This window comes from Geotrypetes seraphini, chromosome 10 (genome assembly GCF_902459505.1).
Source record: "Geotrypetes seraphini chromosome 10, aGeoSer1.1, whole genome shotgun sequence".
Classification (NCBI taxonomy): domain Eukaryota; kingdom Metazoa; phylum Chordata; class Amphibia; order Gymnophiona; family Dermophiidae; genus Geotrypetes; species Geotrypetes seraphini.
The window spans coordinates 97634113-97648773 of record NC_047093.1 but is presented as its reverse complement, the minus strand read 5'-3'; the positions used below and the strand labels follow the sequence as shown (position 1 = coordinate 97648773).

At 39.8% G+C, this 14661-nt stretch overlaps 1 protein-coding gene across 5 annotated transcripts in view; it reads right to left on the bottom strand.

The window, feature by feature from the left end:
* Positions 1-585: 585 nt before the first annotated feature.
* Positions 586-14661, bottom strand: part of ABCA2 (ATP binding cassette subfamily A member 2) — a 602913-nt gene continuing 588837 nt past the window's right edge. For all 5 annotated transcript variants that reach the window (XM_033959792.1, XM_033959793.1, XM_033959794.1 and 2 more), the window contains 2 exons: positions 13459-13665; positions 586-2187 (listed from right to left, as the gene is read on the bottom strand). In XM_033959792.1, the coding sequence (XP_033815683.1) occupies positions 2152-2187; positions 13459-13665 (243 nt within the window). In that variant the 3' untranslated portion in view covers positions 586-2151. The remainder of the gene's footprint in view (positions 2188-13458; positions 13666-14661) is intronic.

Genomic DNA, 14661 nt, shown 5'->3' with positions numbered 1-14661 from the left:
AAAAGTGGATAATTTTATAAAGCAAAGACATTTATAATTCTGCAAAGTCACTGGGTCCCAAGTTGAAGGCAAGAAGAAACTGTGAAGACCACAGAAGAGACATTTTATTGTTGTAGCAAACCAATATGTACTCCCAGTAGCTCACGCACCCAGAAACTGCCCAGAAGAAATGAGAAAGAAGTTAGTCAGGGATACAGAAGACCTTACAGAAAACCCCAGATTAGACAGAGAAGCAGAAAAAAAGAGGGACAACTACTTTAAGAAATAAAAAAGAAGAGGAGGTACTGGAAACTGTAGCCCCAGGAAAATAACATTAATGGGGGATTCAGGAAAGACTAAGATTGTACTTAGAAAGAAGAGAGGAGAAGAATGCTAAGGAGGTAGAGTACAATCTGAGAAGTAAGAGCTGGCTGGAGTGAAACCATGGCAGACTAAGAGCTAATGTTCTAAGTGGTGATGTCCTTCTAAGGTGACGAAAGCCTGCAGTTTGGAACTGGTTATATGGCAGTAAACAGCAAAGAAAGGTGTCTTGGTTGCTGTATAATGTTTATGTCATCCTCTATTTCAAGACCTACACTGCATATATGACACAATCCTGGAACCTTTTTTTTTTCTCTTCTCTTTCTTTCTTCTTCTCACCACTAATAATGTAACTCTCTCCCTCCTCCCTCGTTAACCTCACTTTCATGTTTGTCATTGTCAAATGTTCTTAATGTTCACTTCCCCTTTTATTCTTTTTATTAATTTTATAATCTATAAATATAATTTTACTTCTATTTTATCTTTTATTGTAAACCGGCTTGATGGTCGGTATATTAAAAATCAATAAACTTGAAACTTGAACTTGAAACTGAACAATTTTTTCAGATGACCAGAAATAGGAAATTAAAGATACTGTTTTCTACAAGAACCTGAGTGATTAACATGTGTTCAGCCTGGGTCCCAAATTGTGACTGATCACAGCTGTCCAGCCAATACCCATGTAAATAAACAGGTGCCAACCTGATGTCTGGTGCTATATGGTGTAATGGCTAGCATAACAAAAAGAAAAAAACAACATGTAGCTATTAAATTTGCCTTGGTATTCACGTTGTGTTATCTGCCACTAGTTGAACAGAGCACCCAAAAACCTTAGTGTAGCAATGATCCCTACTGAGGGAAATTTTGCGTGATTGCCATCCATCAGTCAGAAAGCAACACATAGGAAACAAACAAAATAAAATAAAATAAAAATCAAAGCAGAGATGTTTGGTTGTTTTTGTTGCCAAAAAACTAATACAATAACTACAAAAATAAAAACAAAAAAATAATTATTTTACTGGAATTGCACTCTCCCCTAAAATAGTCAATTTGCCAGCCAGCGTTTCATAATCATCTTGGATTATACTACTGAGGTCATATGATGTCATGCCTGGAGATGAGACTTTGATTACAAAAACACAAAAAATAAATTTATTTGCTCACAACCTCATTGCAATAGCTATATAGTCTGCAAAAATTCCACATATTAGTTTTTCTGCTGAGATGTATTTCTGCTGCCAGGCTTGGATTTCAATATGTCTACCTGAAGCCCTTTCCCAGAAGCATCAGAGAGTCAGTAGAAGCAACAGATAGTAATCGGTAAATTAGTCAGCTCCACACATACCCCCCTCAAATCATCTCAGCAGCCTCCTCCCTACTGAGTGTGATGAACGCCAAGGAATTCTGGCAAGCCTTCTTGAAGAAAACAGAAAACCATTCAAAGATTTATGCCATGTTTTTTTTTTCTCTTTAAATATATTTTTAAAGTTTAAATCCATTATAGCAATCTCCTTAAATAAGCTCCTGGGCTGAAAGAGTTAATTCATGCAGCTTTCACGTGAGGAGGTCCAGAAGCTGCTGTTAGTTTTCCTGTTTCTGTGAGCATGATCAGTATTTCTTGGACATGGCCTGCAGTTTTTTACTTCCACTTAAGGTGAAGTTATGCATGTATCGCCTTCTTGCTTCCGATTCAATCCATAAGAGGGAGCAGCCCAGCACAGATCTTTCTTTTGTTAACGACACTTCCATCTTAACAGCGGATGGAAGCTTATCAATGAACAAAATGGTGTGGAGCTGGGCAGGAAAAGTGGACGGCCTATCCAAACCAGACAATTCCAAATCTGCCCATCTTCAGCAAAGTGTGTCTGTGTTGAAGGAGAGTTGTGCCTGAAATGAAATGGTAAAAGCAGAACATGGAATATAAATTTCCACAAGTTAGCAGCAGTTGTATCATATCACATAGAAAGGAAGATCCCTGTACAAAGTTAAGGTAGCAATTCTATTAATTGGAGTCTCATTTTAAGCACTAATTCTACAATGGCTTAAAGGCATGCCTTTAAAGAATATTAGAACAAAGCCACATTGGCATGCCTACTTAGATCAATGGCTGGTGTAAATAGGCATGCCTAAGTGTGCCATGCAACATACACAAAGAAGATATTTATCTAAAGACAGCAGGCATATATTCTCACATTTGGGTGATGTTATCCATGGAACCCAGTATGGACAATACCAAGTGCACTGTCAAGTTAAATTTTTTGGAGGTGCCCATACCACTCGTGCTGGTGCCTTCCCACATGACGTTGTTTCGTGGGACCATTAGTTCAGTAAAAAACCCAAAGAAGCCAACCAGGGGAGTTAGGCAGGTTTTGAAAATATATGCCTGCTGTCCTCAGAGAAAATCTGCTGCACATAAGTATTTTTGCTTTCTTCAATGACAAGCAGGCATAATATTTTCACACGTGGGACTCCCAAGATCATGGATGAGGATAACTGATATATAAGAGAAAGGGACTTGTATACTGCCTTTTTGTAGTTTTACAACCACACTCAAAACAGTTTACATACAGGTACTTCAAGTATTTTTTTCCTATCTGTCCTGATGGGCTCACAATCTATCTAATGTACTTGGGGCAGTAGAGGATCACAGGGAACAGTGTGGGTTTGAACCCACAATCTCAAGGTGCAAAGAAATGTAGCCTGGAAAAACCCAAGTGGGTTGGAGGGAAAGTTGGCACTCAGGAAGTAAAGAGATTCTGCAGAACTGCTTGTCCAAATTGACTGTCTCTTCTGGAGTTTTGTTCCAAACAGTAGTGAGAAGTACCGTTATGGATTGAGAACCAAGTGGCCATTTTGCAAATGTCCTCAATGGATGCAGAGTAGAAATGAGCTACTGATACAGCGTTAGTTGGACATTGTAGACCTGTACAAGGTCCTACAACATCATCCCAGCCTTAGTATATGAGAAGGAGATACAGTCCACAAGCCAAGTGGAGATGCCATGGACCACCTATGCGATCTCAACAACTTGACCCCTCTAAGAAAATATAGATCATCCAGATTTAAGGATTAGTGAGTTTACACTAAACCTTGATAGCAGGCTAGGGCCAAGATATGTATCTTGAGGTAGGATACAGCCAGACCTCTATTCAAACTGTCCTGCAAGAAACCCAAAATATCCATGACCTATGTCCTCAAGGGAATCTTCTACTTTGCAGAGAACCATGCTTCATAAATTCTCCACACATAAACCTACACTAAGGAACCGACAAGAGGAAATGCAGTCCTGGATCTGGTCATAAATGGCATAAATGGGAAGAGCAACAGATGTAAAAGTTAAGGCCCCGCTAGGGACAAGTGATCACAATATGATCTTTTTTACCATTAGCATCGGAAAGGGGAAACCAATCAAGAATAAAACCACGACCCTTAACTTCAAAAAAGGAAATTACGACAGCATGAGATCCATGGTTAGAAAACGGCTCAAGAAGCACAAAGCAGAAAACCAAACAGTTGATCAAGCATGGTCTCTGCTGAAAAACACCATCACAGAAGCACAGAATCTTCACATACCGAAAATATCTAAAGGAAGGCGGAAGAAGAACAAAGGAGAACCAGCGTGGTTATCAAAAGAGGTGAAAGATGCAGTGAGGGAGAAGAGGAATTCGTTTAAAAAATGGAAGCGAGAAAAAACATTAGAGGCCTGGAACTGTCACAAAATTGACCAGAAAAAGTGTCATAAAGTGGTAAGAGACGCCAAAAAAGTCTATGAAGAAAAGATAGCTCAGGAAACTAAAAATTTCAAGCCCTTTTTTAGATATATAAAAGGTAAGAAACCAGCAAGAGAGACAGTGGGCCCTCTCGACGACCAAGGAAAGAAAGGTTCACTCAAAGAGGATAAACAGGTTGCCGATAGGTTAAATTCATTCTTTGCCTCTGTCTTCACAAATGAGGACATTTCAACAGTGCCAGACACAGGAAAGATATTCACTGGAGGCATAGAAGAAAGCCTCACATCAGTAAATGTGACGTTGGACATGATATACTTTCAGATTGACAAACTGAAAAGTGACAAATCCCCTGGACCGGATGGAATTCACCCGAGAGTTTTAAAGGAACTTAAGGTCGAAATTGGTGAATTGCTACAAACTGTGGCTAATATGTCAATTAGAACCGGGCAAATACCTGAAGACTGGAGGATAGCAAATGTTGCCCCAATTTTCAAAAAAGGATCAAGAGGTGAACCAGGAAACTATCGACCTGTGAGCCTCACTTCGGTTCCTGGCAAGATAATTGAAACACTGATTAAAGACAACATTGTACAACATTTGGATGATCACAACCTAATAAGGGCTAGTCAACACGGTTTCAGGAAAGGGAAGTCATGTTTGACAAATTTACTACAATTCTTTGAGAAAGTAAACAAACAAGTGGATAGTGGGGAGTCAGTGGACATAGTCTACTTGGACTTCCAGAAAGCGTTTGACAAGGTTCCACATGCAAGGCTTATGAAGAAACTACTAAGCCATGGAGTAGGAGGAGAAGTGCACAGATGGATCGGCAAGTGGTTGGAGAACAGAATGCAGAGGGTTACCATAAATGGGAAATTCTCGGACTGGGAGAGGGTGACTAGCGGCGTGCCCCAGGGCTCAGTTCTTGGGCCCATCTTGTTCAATATTTTTATAAACGATCTGGAAGAGGAAACAACATGTAATATAATAAAGTTTGCAGACGATACAAAACTATGTCGGGCGGTTGACTCTCAAAGGGACTGCGAGGAACTCCAGAAGGATCTGAACAAGCTGGAAGCATGGGCATCAAAGTGGCAGATGAATTTTAACATAAACAAATGCAAGATGATGCATCTAGGAAAAAAAACAAAGAACACGAATATAAGATGCTGGGGGCGACATTAGCAAAATGCGAACAAGAAAGAGATTTGGGGGTACTGATTGACAGAACCCTAGAGCCTTCCGCAAAATGCGTGGCAGCGGCGAAGAAAGCAAACTGGATGTTGGGCATGATTAAGAAGGGGATCACAAGTAGATCGGAAGATGTAATAATGCCACTTTATAGAGCAATGGTTAGACTGCAATTGGAGTACTGTGTACAACACTGGTCTCCATACCTCAAGAAAGATATAACTCTGCTGGAGAGGGTACAGAGGAGAGCCACGAAACTTGTCAAGGGATTGGAGAATTTGAGCTACAAAGAGCGCCTTATGAAATTGGGACTGTTTACCCTCGAGCAGAGAAGACTGAGAGGGGATCTAATAGAGACTTTTAAATTAATAAAAGGATTTGATAAAATGGACCAAGAAGAAGCTTTACTAACTTTTTCGGAGGTGACACAGACAAGAGGTCACAGACTGAAACTGAGAGGCAGCAGGTTCAGGACGAATGTCAGGAAGTTCTTTTTCACACAGCGAGTGCTGGGAATTTGGAATGCTCTCCAGGAGGATGTTGTGACAGAGATTACTGTTCTGGGATTCAAGCGCAAGTTGGATGCACACCTTCTTGCAAATCATATTGAGGGCTACGGTATATCTGGGTCTCCAATCAGGAGCACCTAAATGGGCCGCCGCGTGTGCGGATCACCGGACTGGATGGACCTCGGTCTGATCCGGTGAAGGCTTTTCTTATGTTCTTATGAACTCCTCCTGGAACTGAACATGGTTTGGTCAATGTTAGCCAGCATTTTTCAGCATTTTTCTATCAACTACCTGCTGTATTCCCAGATATTCAATGCTGAGCCATGTCTGGGCAATAACATTGGGCACACTAAAACTTATGCAGTTACCCGTATTTTTTGCTCCATAAGACGCACCCCAGATTTAGAGGAGGAAAACAAGAAAAAACCCCATTATGAACCAAATTATATACTAATATATACCTGGCACCTTTAAATTCCATCTCAGCCCCACAGTGGTACCTTTAAATTGTGGTGATCGGTGGACAGCTGCCTGTTGATTATGTTGGGGCCCGTGGCGCACAAGCACGTTAACGCCTGGGCCCACGACACTTCCTAATTGTGCTGGTTGCTGGTGCTTCGCTGGACGGCTGTCTGCTGATTACCTGCTGCGTGGGTGTGCGCCCCTTCTGAATGGCTGCCTCAGTTCTCACGAGAATTGAGGCATCCATTCAGAAGAGGCATGCACCCACACACAAAATGAGGAATGGAATTGTCTCGAAGAGACTGGTGAACACAAACTAATATGAAAATGCCCTTTTATTCATCCAATGGTACAAATGACTTTATTAATCCAATAACTCAATATCTTGACATGTACATGTTTCGGCCAAACCAGCCTGCTTCAGGAGTCTAAGGAGTCTTCTGGGTAATATCAGATGGCATTTTTGCAAAATAATTGGGTATTCAAGTCAGTGCTACCATATGGAATACTTTCCAACAGTGCTTGGTTTAAATATATATGTTTTTTTAAAAAACTTTGGAAAACCAAAAGTTAGATATGGCCATATATATTTTAACTAGTAATCTGAATTACATTCGCTTTGATATTAAGCTTAAACTATAGTTATTTTGCTTTATACATTGTTATTGTCATTATTTTGTTGGCTCAAGTTGGAGGAGGTACTTTGTTTTTCATACTGGTACACAGAGCCTTCCCTCATATGCTCTGTAAACATATTTGCCGTTAAGTAGGCATGCACTCACGTTTTTCTGTGACGAGTGTGCACTTCTGCACAGAATTAACATACATTGAAATAATTTTTTTTTTTTTTTTAACTGTTCTATCCAAAAATTGTATATGGCCATATATATTTCTACTTGCAAATGTCATTTTGTTTGTTGGCTCAGTCTGAGCAGTTACTTTGTTTTGTTTTTTCATATTGTCTTTCCCTCATATGTTTTGCAAACATCTTTGCTGCCGCGAAGGCACGCACTCACGTTTTTCTGTGATGTCAGAGTACTCTCACACAGTATAAATTTACATTTTTAGCGGCCTCCATTTTTCGACTCCGGTACGCCCAGACCTTTTGGCTCCAAGCACTGTTGGAAAGTATTCCAGTAAGAAGCCTTTATTATTATTATTTTTTTAGGAAATTTGTATGTTTTTATTCATTAGACACAAATATTAAATTAGCCGCAGGTTGATTTGCTTGCCGGTGTTCCGTCAGCCTGCAGTTTTTGAACATTTTTTTGTTTCGTATTCAAAACGCCATCTGATATTACCCAGAAGACTCCTTAGGTATGTTCGTTTTCCAACAATTCTAATGCTAAAGTGCTCAGCATGTTTTTTATATTTGATCATGCTGTTAACTTTATAATGTTTCAATGAGGTTATTACTTTAGTCAGAGCTCAGTTTTGATGACATTAGTTTTTATCTTCTTGGAGTTCATTAAAATTATTTATTTACAGTCTTTTTATATTAAAATTTATATTGCTTGAGTTAGTGGGTTGTTCCTCTCATATCAACATACTTTAACCTTTTTTTCTGTTGTATATATATGCATGGTATTTCGCCATTAGCATAGTTGCAAGTTCTTATTTAAATCTTTCTAATTATTTATTGTTTTGATCATTGTGGCCCATATATTGGAATATGATTTGGTTTGATTATTTTATTTTATCATTATGGTCTATATATTGTAATATGTATTGGTCTTAATAGGTTTATTGGAGTACTCTGATGAATTGGACATAATTCTTTTTTTCTCTTCCACTACCTTTTTATTTTTATAAATGGTGTTTTAGTTATTTATCATATATTATATTAAGTAATAAAGTTATTAATGTTTCTTTTTAATATTGTTGTTTTATATGCACCTTTTTAACTTTTTGTGGTTTTAACCCTTTAGCATGATATTTAAGTCTTCAAAGCATTGTTTTATGTATATGAAACTTAAAATTACATTACATTAGGGATTTCTATTCCACCATTACCTTGCAGTTCAAGGCAGATTACAAAAGAATTATCCAAGATGTATTACAACAAGAATTTACAAAAAAAAAAAAAAAAAAAAAAATTGGTCATTTTCAAAAAGAGTGAGAAATGGGTAAGGTTATTTGTTTGGGGTAGTTGGCTTTAGTGAGAGGTGGAGTTTGAGACTTGCGGCATTATTTCTTTTTTCAGAGTTTTCTTGAAGAGTATGGTCTTTATTTCTTTTCTAAAAGTCTTGTAGTCGAGGGATGCCGTCAGTAGATTGGCGATTTGGTTGTCTAGTTTGGCTGCTTGAGTGGCCAGGAGGCCATCATATAGTTTTTTCTGTTTGACCTCCTTATTTGGGGTGTATGAGAATGGGGTGTGAGTTTTCCTATGTCTGGTTGCGGTGTTATGGATGAGGCGGTTATTCAGGTAGTTTGGACTGTCTCCGTATAAAGTCTTAAATAGTAGGCAGTAGAATTTAAATTGTATTCTTGCTGGGATCGGAAGCCAGTGCGATTGGAGATATGCTTTTGTAATGTGATCATGTTTCTTTAATGAGTAGATGAGTCTTAGTGCTGTGTTTTGGATAGTTTGTAGTTGTTTTGTTATGGTTGTAGGGTATGGGAGGTAGAGGATATTACAGTAGTCAAGTAGGCCTAGTATTAAGGACTGAACTATGAGCTGGAATTGAGTTTTCTCGAAGAATTTCCGAACTTGTCTTAAGTTTCTCATGTCTAAGAATGACTTTTGTATTGTTTTATTGATTTGCGGTTGCATGGTGCAGCATCTGTCGATAGTTATTCCTAGCAGTTTTAGGGTGGTTTGTATGGGGTAGTTGATTGCGTTGATTTCAATGTTGGTTATGGTTGGTATTTTGTTGTTTTCTAGGAGGATGAATTTCGTTTTATCTGGGTTCAATTTCAGTTTGTGATCTTTCATCCAGGTTGCTATTGATTTTAGTGTTTGGTATATTGTGTTCGTCATGGAGAGTTCAGGTTGATCGAAGGGTATGAGAATGGTAATGTCATCGGCATAGCTGTAGGAGGTTATGCCTTGTTTGTCCAGGTGAGAGCTGAGGGAGGCTGTATAGAGATTGAAGAGAGTCGGGGATAGAGGGGATCCTTGGGGAACTCCGCAGGGGCTTGACTAAGGTTCAGATTTTTGTTTGTCTGATTTTACTCTATAGGTTCTTGATTTAAGGAATCCTTCAAACCATGTGTATACTTTATCTGTGATACCTATTGTATCCAGAATTTGTAATAGAATGTTATGGTCCACCAAGTCGAATGCAGCGGTAAGGTCTAGTTGTATGAGCATCATTTTTTTCCTGTGCTGAGATGTTGTCTGGCTGTGTCCAAGAGATATCCTAGTAGTGTTTCCGTGCTGAAGTTGTTTCTGAAGCCGGATTGTGTGGGATGGAGTATGTTATGGTTTTCTAGGTAATTGGAGAGGAATTTGGCAATTAGTCCTTCTATTATTTTGACGTAGAGTGGAATAGAGGCAATGGGTCTGTAGTTGGCTGTTTGGTCTATCGGTCCTTTGGGGTCTTTGAGGATCGGGGTGATGATGATTTCGCTGAGGTTGGTAGGGTAGTGGCCGTTTATTAGCGAGATTTGTATCCAGTTTAGAAGAAGAGCGCGGAATTTTGTGCTGGAAGTTTTTAGGAGATATGGTGGACAGTTGTTGAGATCACAGGATGCATGGCTGTATTTTTTGTAGTATTTGTTGAATTCGGGCCATTGTATGTTGGGGAATTGAGACCATATTCTATCTGCTGCAGTAGAATCTCTATCTATGGGGAGAATTGTGAATTTGTTAGGATGGGTAGAGGTGTCATTGAGGGTAGCTCTTGCATTGGTAATTTTATTTTGGAAGTGTTCTGCTAATAGAGTGGCTGATGGGGGGGTAGTATTGTTAGTGGTCAGGTAGGGTTTGGTGTCAGTTAGGGTTTTTAGAATTTGGAATAGTTTTTTGGTGTCTTGGGTTTCAGTGCCTATTAGGTTGGTGTAGTGTGCTTTTCTCTTGTCCTTTAATTGTGATTTGTATTGTTTGTTGATTTTTTTCCAGCCGGATTTTGTATGAGCCGAGTTCGATTTTCTCCATTTCCTCTCTAGTCGTCTACATTGTCTTTTGAGTTGTAGCAGTTTGGAGTTGAACCATTTATCTGATCTCCTGCTGGGTCTGGATTTGGTTTGCAGTGGGGCTAAATCATCAAGGGTGTTGGAGAAAGTCTTTCCCAATGTAAGATGAAGTCCTCGGGGTTGTTTTCTAGACTAGTTTCATCTATTTTTGACCAGAATATGGAGGGTTCGATATGTTTGCATGAGGTGTATGTTACTTTATTGAGTTTTGGTATAGTTTTTTAGTTGTTTTTGGTCCAGTTGATGTTGAAAGTGTAGGTGTAGTGGTCTGACCAGATGGATCTGGACCATGTTCCGTTAGATGTATGAGTAGGTTGTAGGTTGCTATTAGTGAGTTTTGGTATATGAAGTCTTCCACTTCGGTTCTTGCTAAAGACCAGTTTCCCGGTGCTATGTAGCAGAGCATGCAGTTTAGTGTGTCTTTTAGTGTGATGCTTGAGAGTTGGCAAGCTAAAAGGTCCATGTACGGGTTAGATGTTTTCTCAATTGATTCATTATGCATGTTTCTTCACATGTATTATTATAATTTGCTTCATTTTATTTGTTATTTTAATATGTGCTTATGTTGTGTTAGTATGTATTTACGCTTTCTTTATATTCATGTACTTTTATCTGTGATCTGATGTATTTTTATGTTTTTAATTCTGTTGAAGCAAGCCAATTTGACCAAAACATGTACATGTCGAGTCACTGAGTTATTGGATGAATAAAGTCATTTTAATCTTTGGATGAATAAAAGGACAGTTTCATATTAGCTTGTGCTAACCAGTCTCTTCAGGACAATTCCACTCCTCATTTTGTGCATTTGCGTTTGTGATTTTGTTTCTCCTGTTCAATTCCCCCACATCCACAAGTTAGCCAGTTTTGAATTAGGCGCTAACCCCAGATAGTCAATGGCACTAACTGAGTAAGTGCCACTGAATATCTGCGCTTAGCCCTAGACAAGCGATTAAAATGGCCAGAAACCTATCTGGACCACTTAAATCACTTTGAATATTGGGCAGGGTGGAAGTTGCCTTGCTGAAGAATTTCCTCTTATGTATGTGCATCATCTCATGAGTCAAGCCATAAGCCAAAACAGAGATGGGTCTTGCCAACATCGGAAGTTTCTGTGCCAGAAGCTGCAGCCCCTTCTGACTGCTTACTAGTGTAGAACTTACAAGTGCTTCCTGCAATCTCAGTACTATGCCAGTCACAAGTTTGACACTGGTGTGTTTAAGAGAGCCAAGTGCTCTGGCACACAGTGGATTCAGCTGCTTCCCTTTCACCCACTATTCTGGGAAAACACCCCATGGCAGAGCAGAAGAGACAGAAAAAGGAGGACTACATTCCTCCATGTGCTGAGAAACTTGGTTTTTGAACTGGACTGTTTGTGTTGCTAATTGTTTCTGGAAGTATGCATGGTTCTTCTTCCAGAGCTAGGAAAGGGGAGCCAAGGCACAGGACCAATTCCACAGAGCTTAGCTGGAACAGTCACTGTGGAAAAGAAGTGAGGACCTGGCCACATTGGATATGGCACCCCAAGAGGTTAAGAACCAGGATCCTGGGATCCATCCCTCAGTGCTTCTGCTGGTGAAGGAATAAATATTTTTCTTTCCAAATACTTGAAGGCTATCACCAAAAATAAATAGTGACCAAGAGATAACTAAGGAAAAAAGGAAAACTTCCCCCCAAAACATCTACCCCTGCATACCACATGAGCTTGGTTGCACAGTCACCCATCATCTGATGGAGATTGAGAAATAGTAGTTGGCAGGAAAGCTGCACAGCGTACTTATAGGCACACTTTGAGGCTAGTATTTCTTAAAGGCCAATATTTAGTGCTATTTAGCCAGCAGGGAATGGCTCCCGGCTGACTAAAAAGCACATAGCCAGCAATCCTGCAATATTCAGCAGGATACAGGAGGAGATACAGACAGCTATTTCTTGCTGAATGCCTGGCTTAGCAGATTGGCTGGTGACAAGCTAAGTTGTATGACATATCTGGTTAGCGCCAATATTCAGCGTCTCGCTGACTAAGTTAAGTGGCTTTAACTTTGGTTGTTGAGACTTGGCCAACTAGCTGCTGAGTACTGGACTAGTTGGCTATGTCTTGGCCAGCCAAAAATAGATCATAAATTCAACACTGGTCATGGTGCCAGCATTGAATTTCTGGGTTCGCTGCAGACCACAGGAGATCACTAGCAATTTTCCACGGGGAAAATCAGGGGATTAATCTTTATCTGCTGGTAGGAATGCAGAACCCACTCATTTGAACTGGTCTGGAGAAATGCTAAGGAACAATGTAATTCCCCAACTTATTGTACCCTATTGTTTATTTTCTCTTCTTTTTATAAAATCTCAAATTCCATTCCCCAATGCTTCATTACTTCATCAGTAACCAAGAAAGTCCACACAGCTCCCCATCTCCCTTCCTATTCATCTGAAAGATCAGAGGAGGCTCTAGTAAAACCTGGCCATGTCCCTAGAGGCCACACTTCAACAGGTCTGCTTCCTTTCTTGACTGTACAACCCCACTGTGAAATAAAAGTGCTGTTACAATAAGAAGGGATTCTACCTAATTGAGTCCTGCTGCCCAAGTCCTGACATGATAGTCAGTGATACTTAACTGAACAGTGCTGTTGAATATGTCTGCCAATTGTGGCGCTATAAAATTAGTGTTGGAGCAGTCCAGGGAAGGTAGATATCTGGCCACTACCAATATTCAGTGCTGGTGTCTGAATACCTATCTGGAGAAATAGGAATTCAAACAGAAGTCCTAACTTACCTGGATAGTTATCTTGGCACCAGCAATACAAATTCCCTTAGAATTTCTGATGTCCACTATGGACCCAGCTATCCAGTGCCAGTAGCCGGATATGACACAGCACTGAATATCCAAGTTTCAAGTTTCAAGTTTAATATTCATTTGATGGATCGCTTATAACAATATCTAAGCGATTAACAATATAAAAACCATCAGAGTGTGGTTATACAATTAAAGTAACAAAAAATTTTCAACAAATTATACATAACATCCATGTGTAATTCAGCCCACAGTGGCCAGTGTTTAAAAAAGGCTCGCTGACCACTATTGGGCTGAATACTGACCCCATATTTTATTGACTATGTCAATAATAAAGTCTTACCCTCTCTTCTTCAAAGCTTATCAGCCCTTCATCGTCGGTCTCCAGGTCCTCAGGCTCCTCAACTATCAGGGCTCGCAGCTCTGTGGGAGTGGAATGTGGTCTCAGCAGGCTGAGGATACGTTCCAATGGGGACTGACTTGCACAAGTGGGAGCTGTTTCCTGTTGCTCTAAGTTATCACTCTGTTTCTTGGCAAAGTTTACAAACACCTGAAGAGTGCAGAGAAGAGAAAGAAGGGAAGATAAGTAGAGAAGGACTGAAAGTGAGAAAGAAGAGTCAAAAGTAGGAGATATGAGAATGAGGGAAAAGGAGAGAGACAGAAGGCATTAAAGAAAAAAAGAGTATGGGTATACAAGCCCAACAAGAGATCAGTGCTAAGAGAGGAAGAGAAAGAGGAGGGAGATAAGGAAAGAGAATCAGATTTAAAAACACAAATGTCTGAAATTCAATCTAACCCTAAATCTCCAACCTCAGTTTCCAGCCTTTAATGGAAGTAGATAGACGCACAAAGAAAGATTAAGGAAAGATTAGGTTCTTACCTCAGTAATCTTCTTTCTAGTAGACAGACACTCTATTCCTGAACCTGTGGGTAGTCAATCCCTTCTCGCAAGAATTCTTGTAGAGAGATTCATTAGCATTCTTTTGCTCTGCCTCCCATCCCTCTTGGCTGTCCTCCAATTCCTCAGTTTGTATCAAAGCAGATGGTCAACCCTGGAGAAGAAATAGAATACAGAGGGATATGGAAATAAGCCCTGCAAAATATGTCTGTTCTGCTCATTAGAGAATGACGCAGGGAGAAAATTTTTCCCCATCCCTACCCTGTCCTTGCCCCGTCCCCACCAGTTCAGTCCCTTTCCCCGCAAGCCATCTGATCCCATCTGCACAAGCCTCGAATAGTTATGATTTTATACTGAACTTCTTTTATTAAAGTATAAAAATAAACAATATTCTGTACAATTGTCATTATTCAAACACAAATAATACATAGCAAGGATCAACAAAACCCCTGTCTCCCCTCCGCTTCACAAATATCCCCTCCACTATCGAGAAAACTATTATAAGCCAAATTATTACAGAATGCTATACAGAAAAATTATGCTAACACATGACAGGAATAGTGTTAGGGGAGTGCAACTAGGGCAACTGCCCCCTGCCCCCTGTTCAGAGAGAGCCCTAAGCCAGCTGGAAGCTAAAGAAGCATGGCC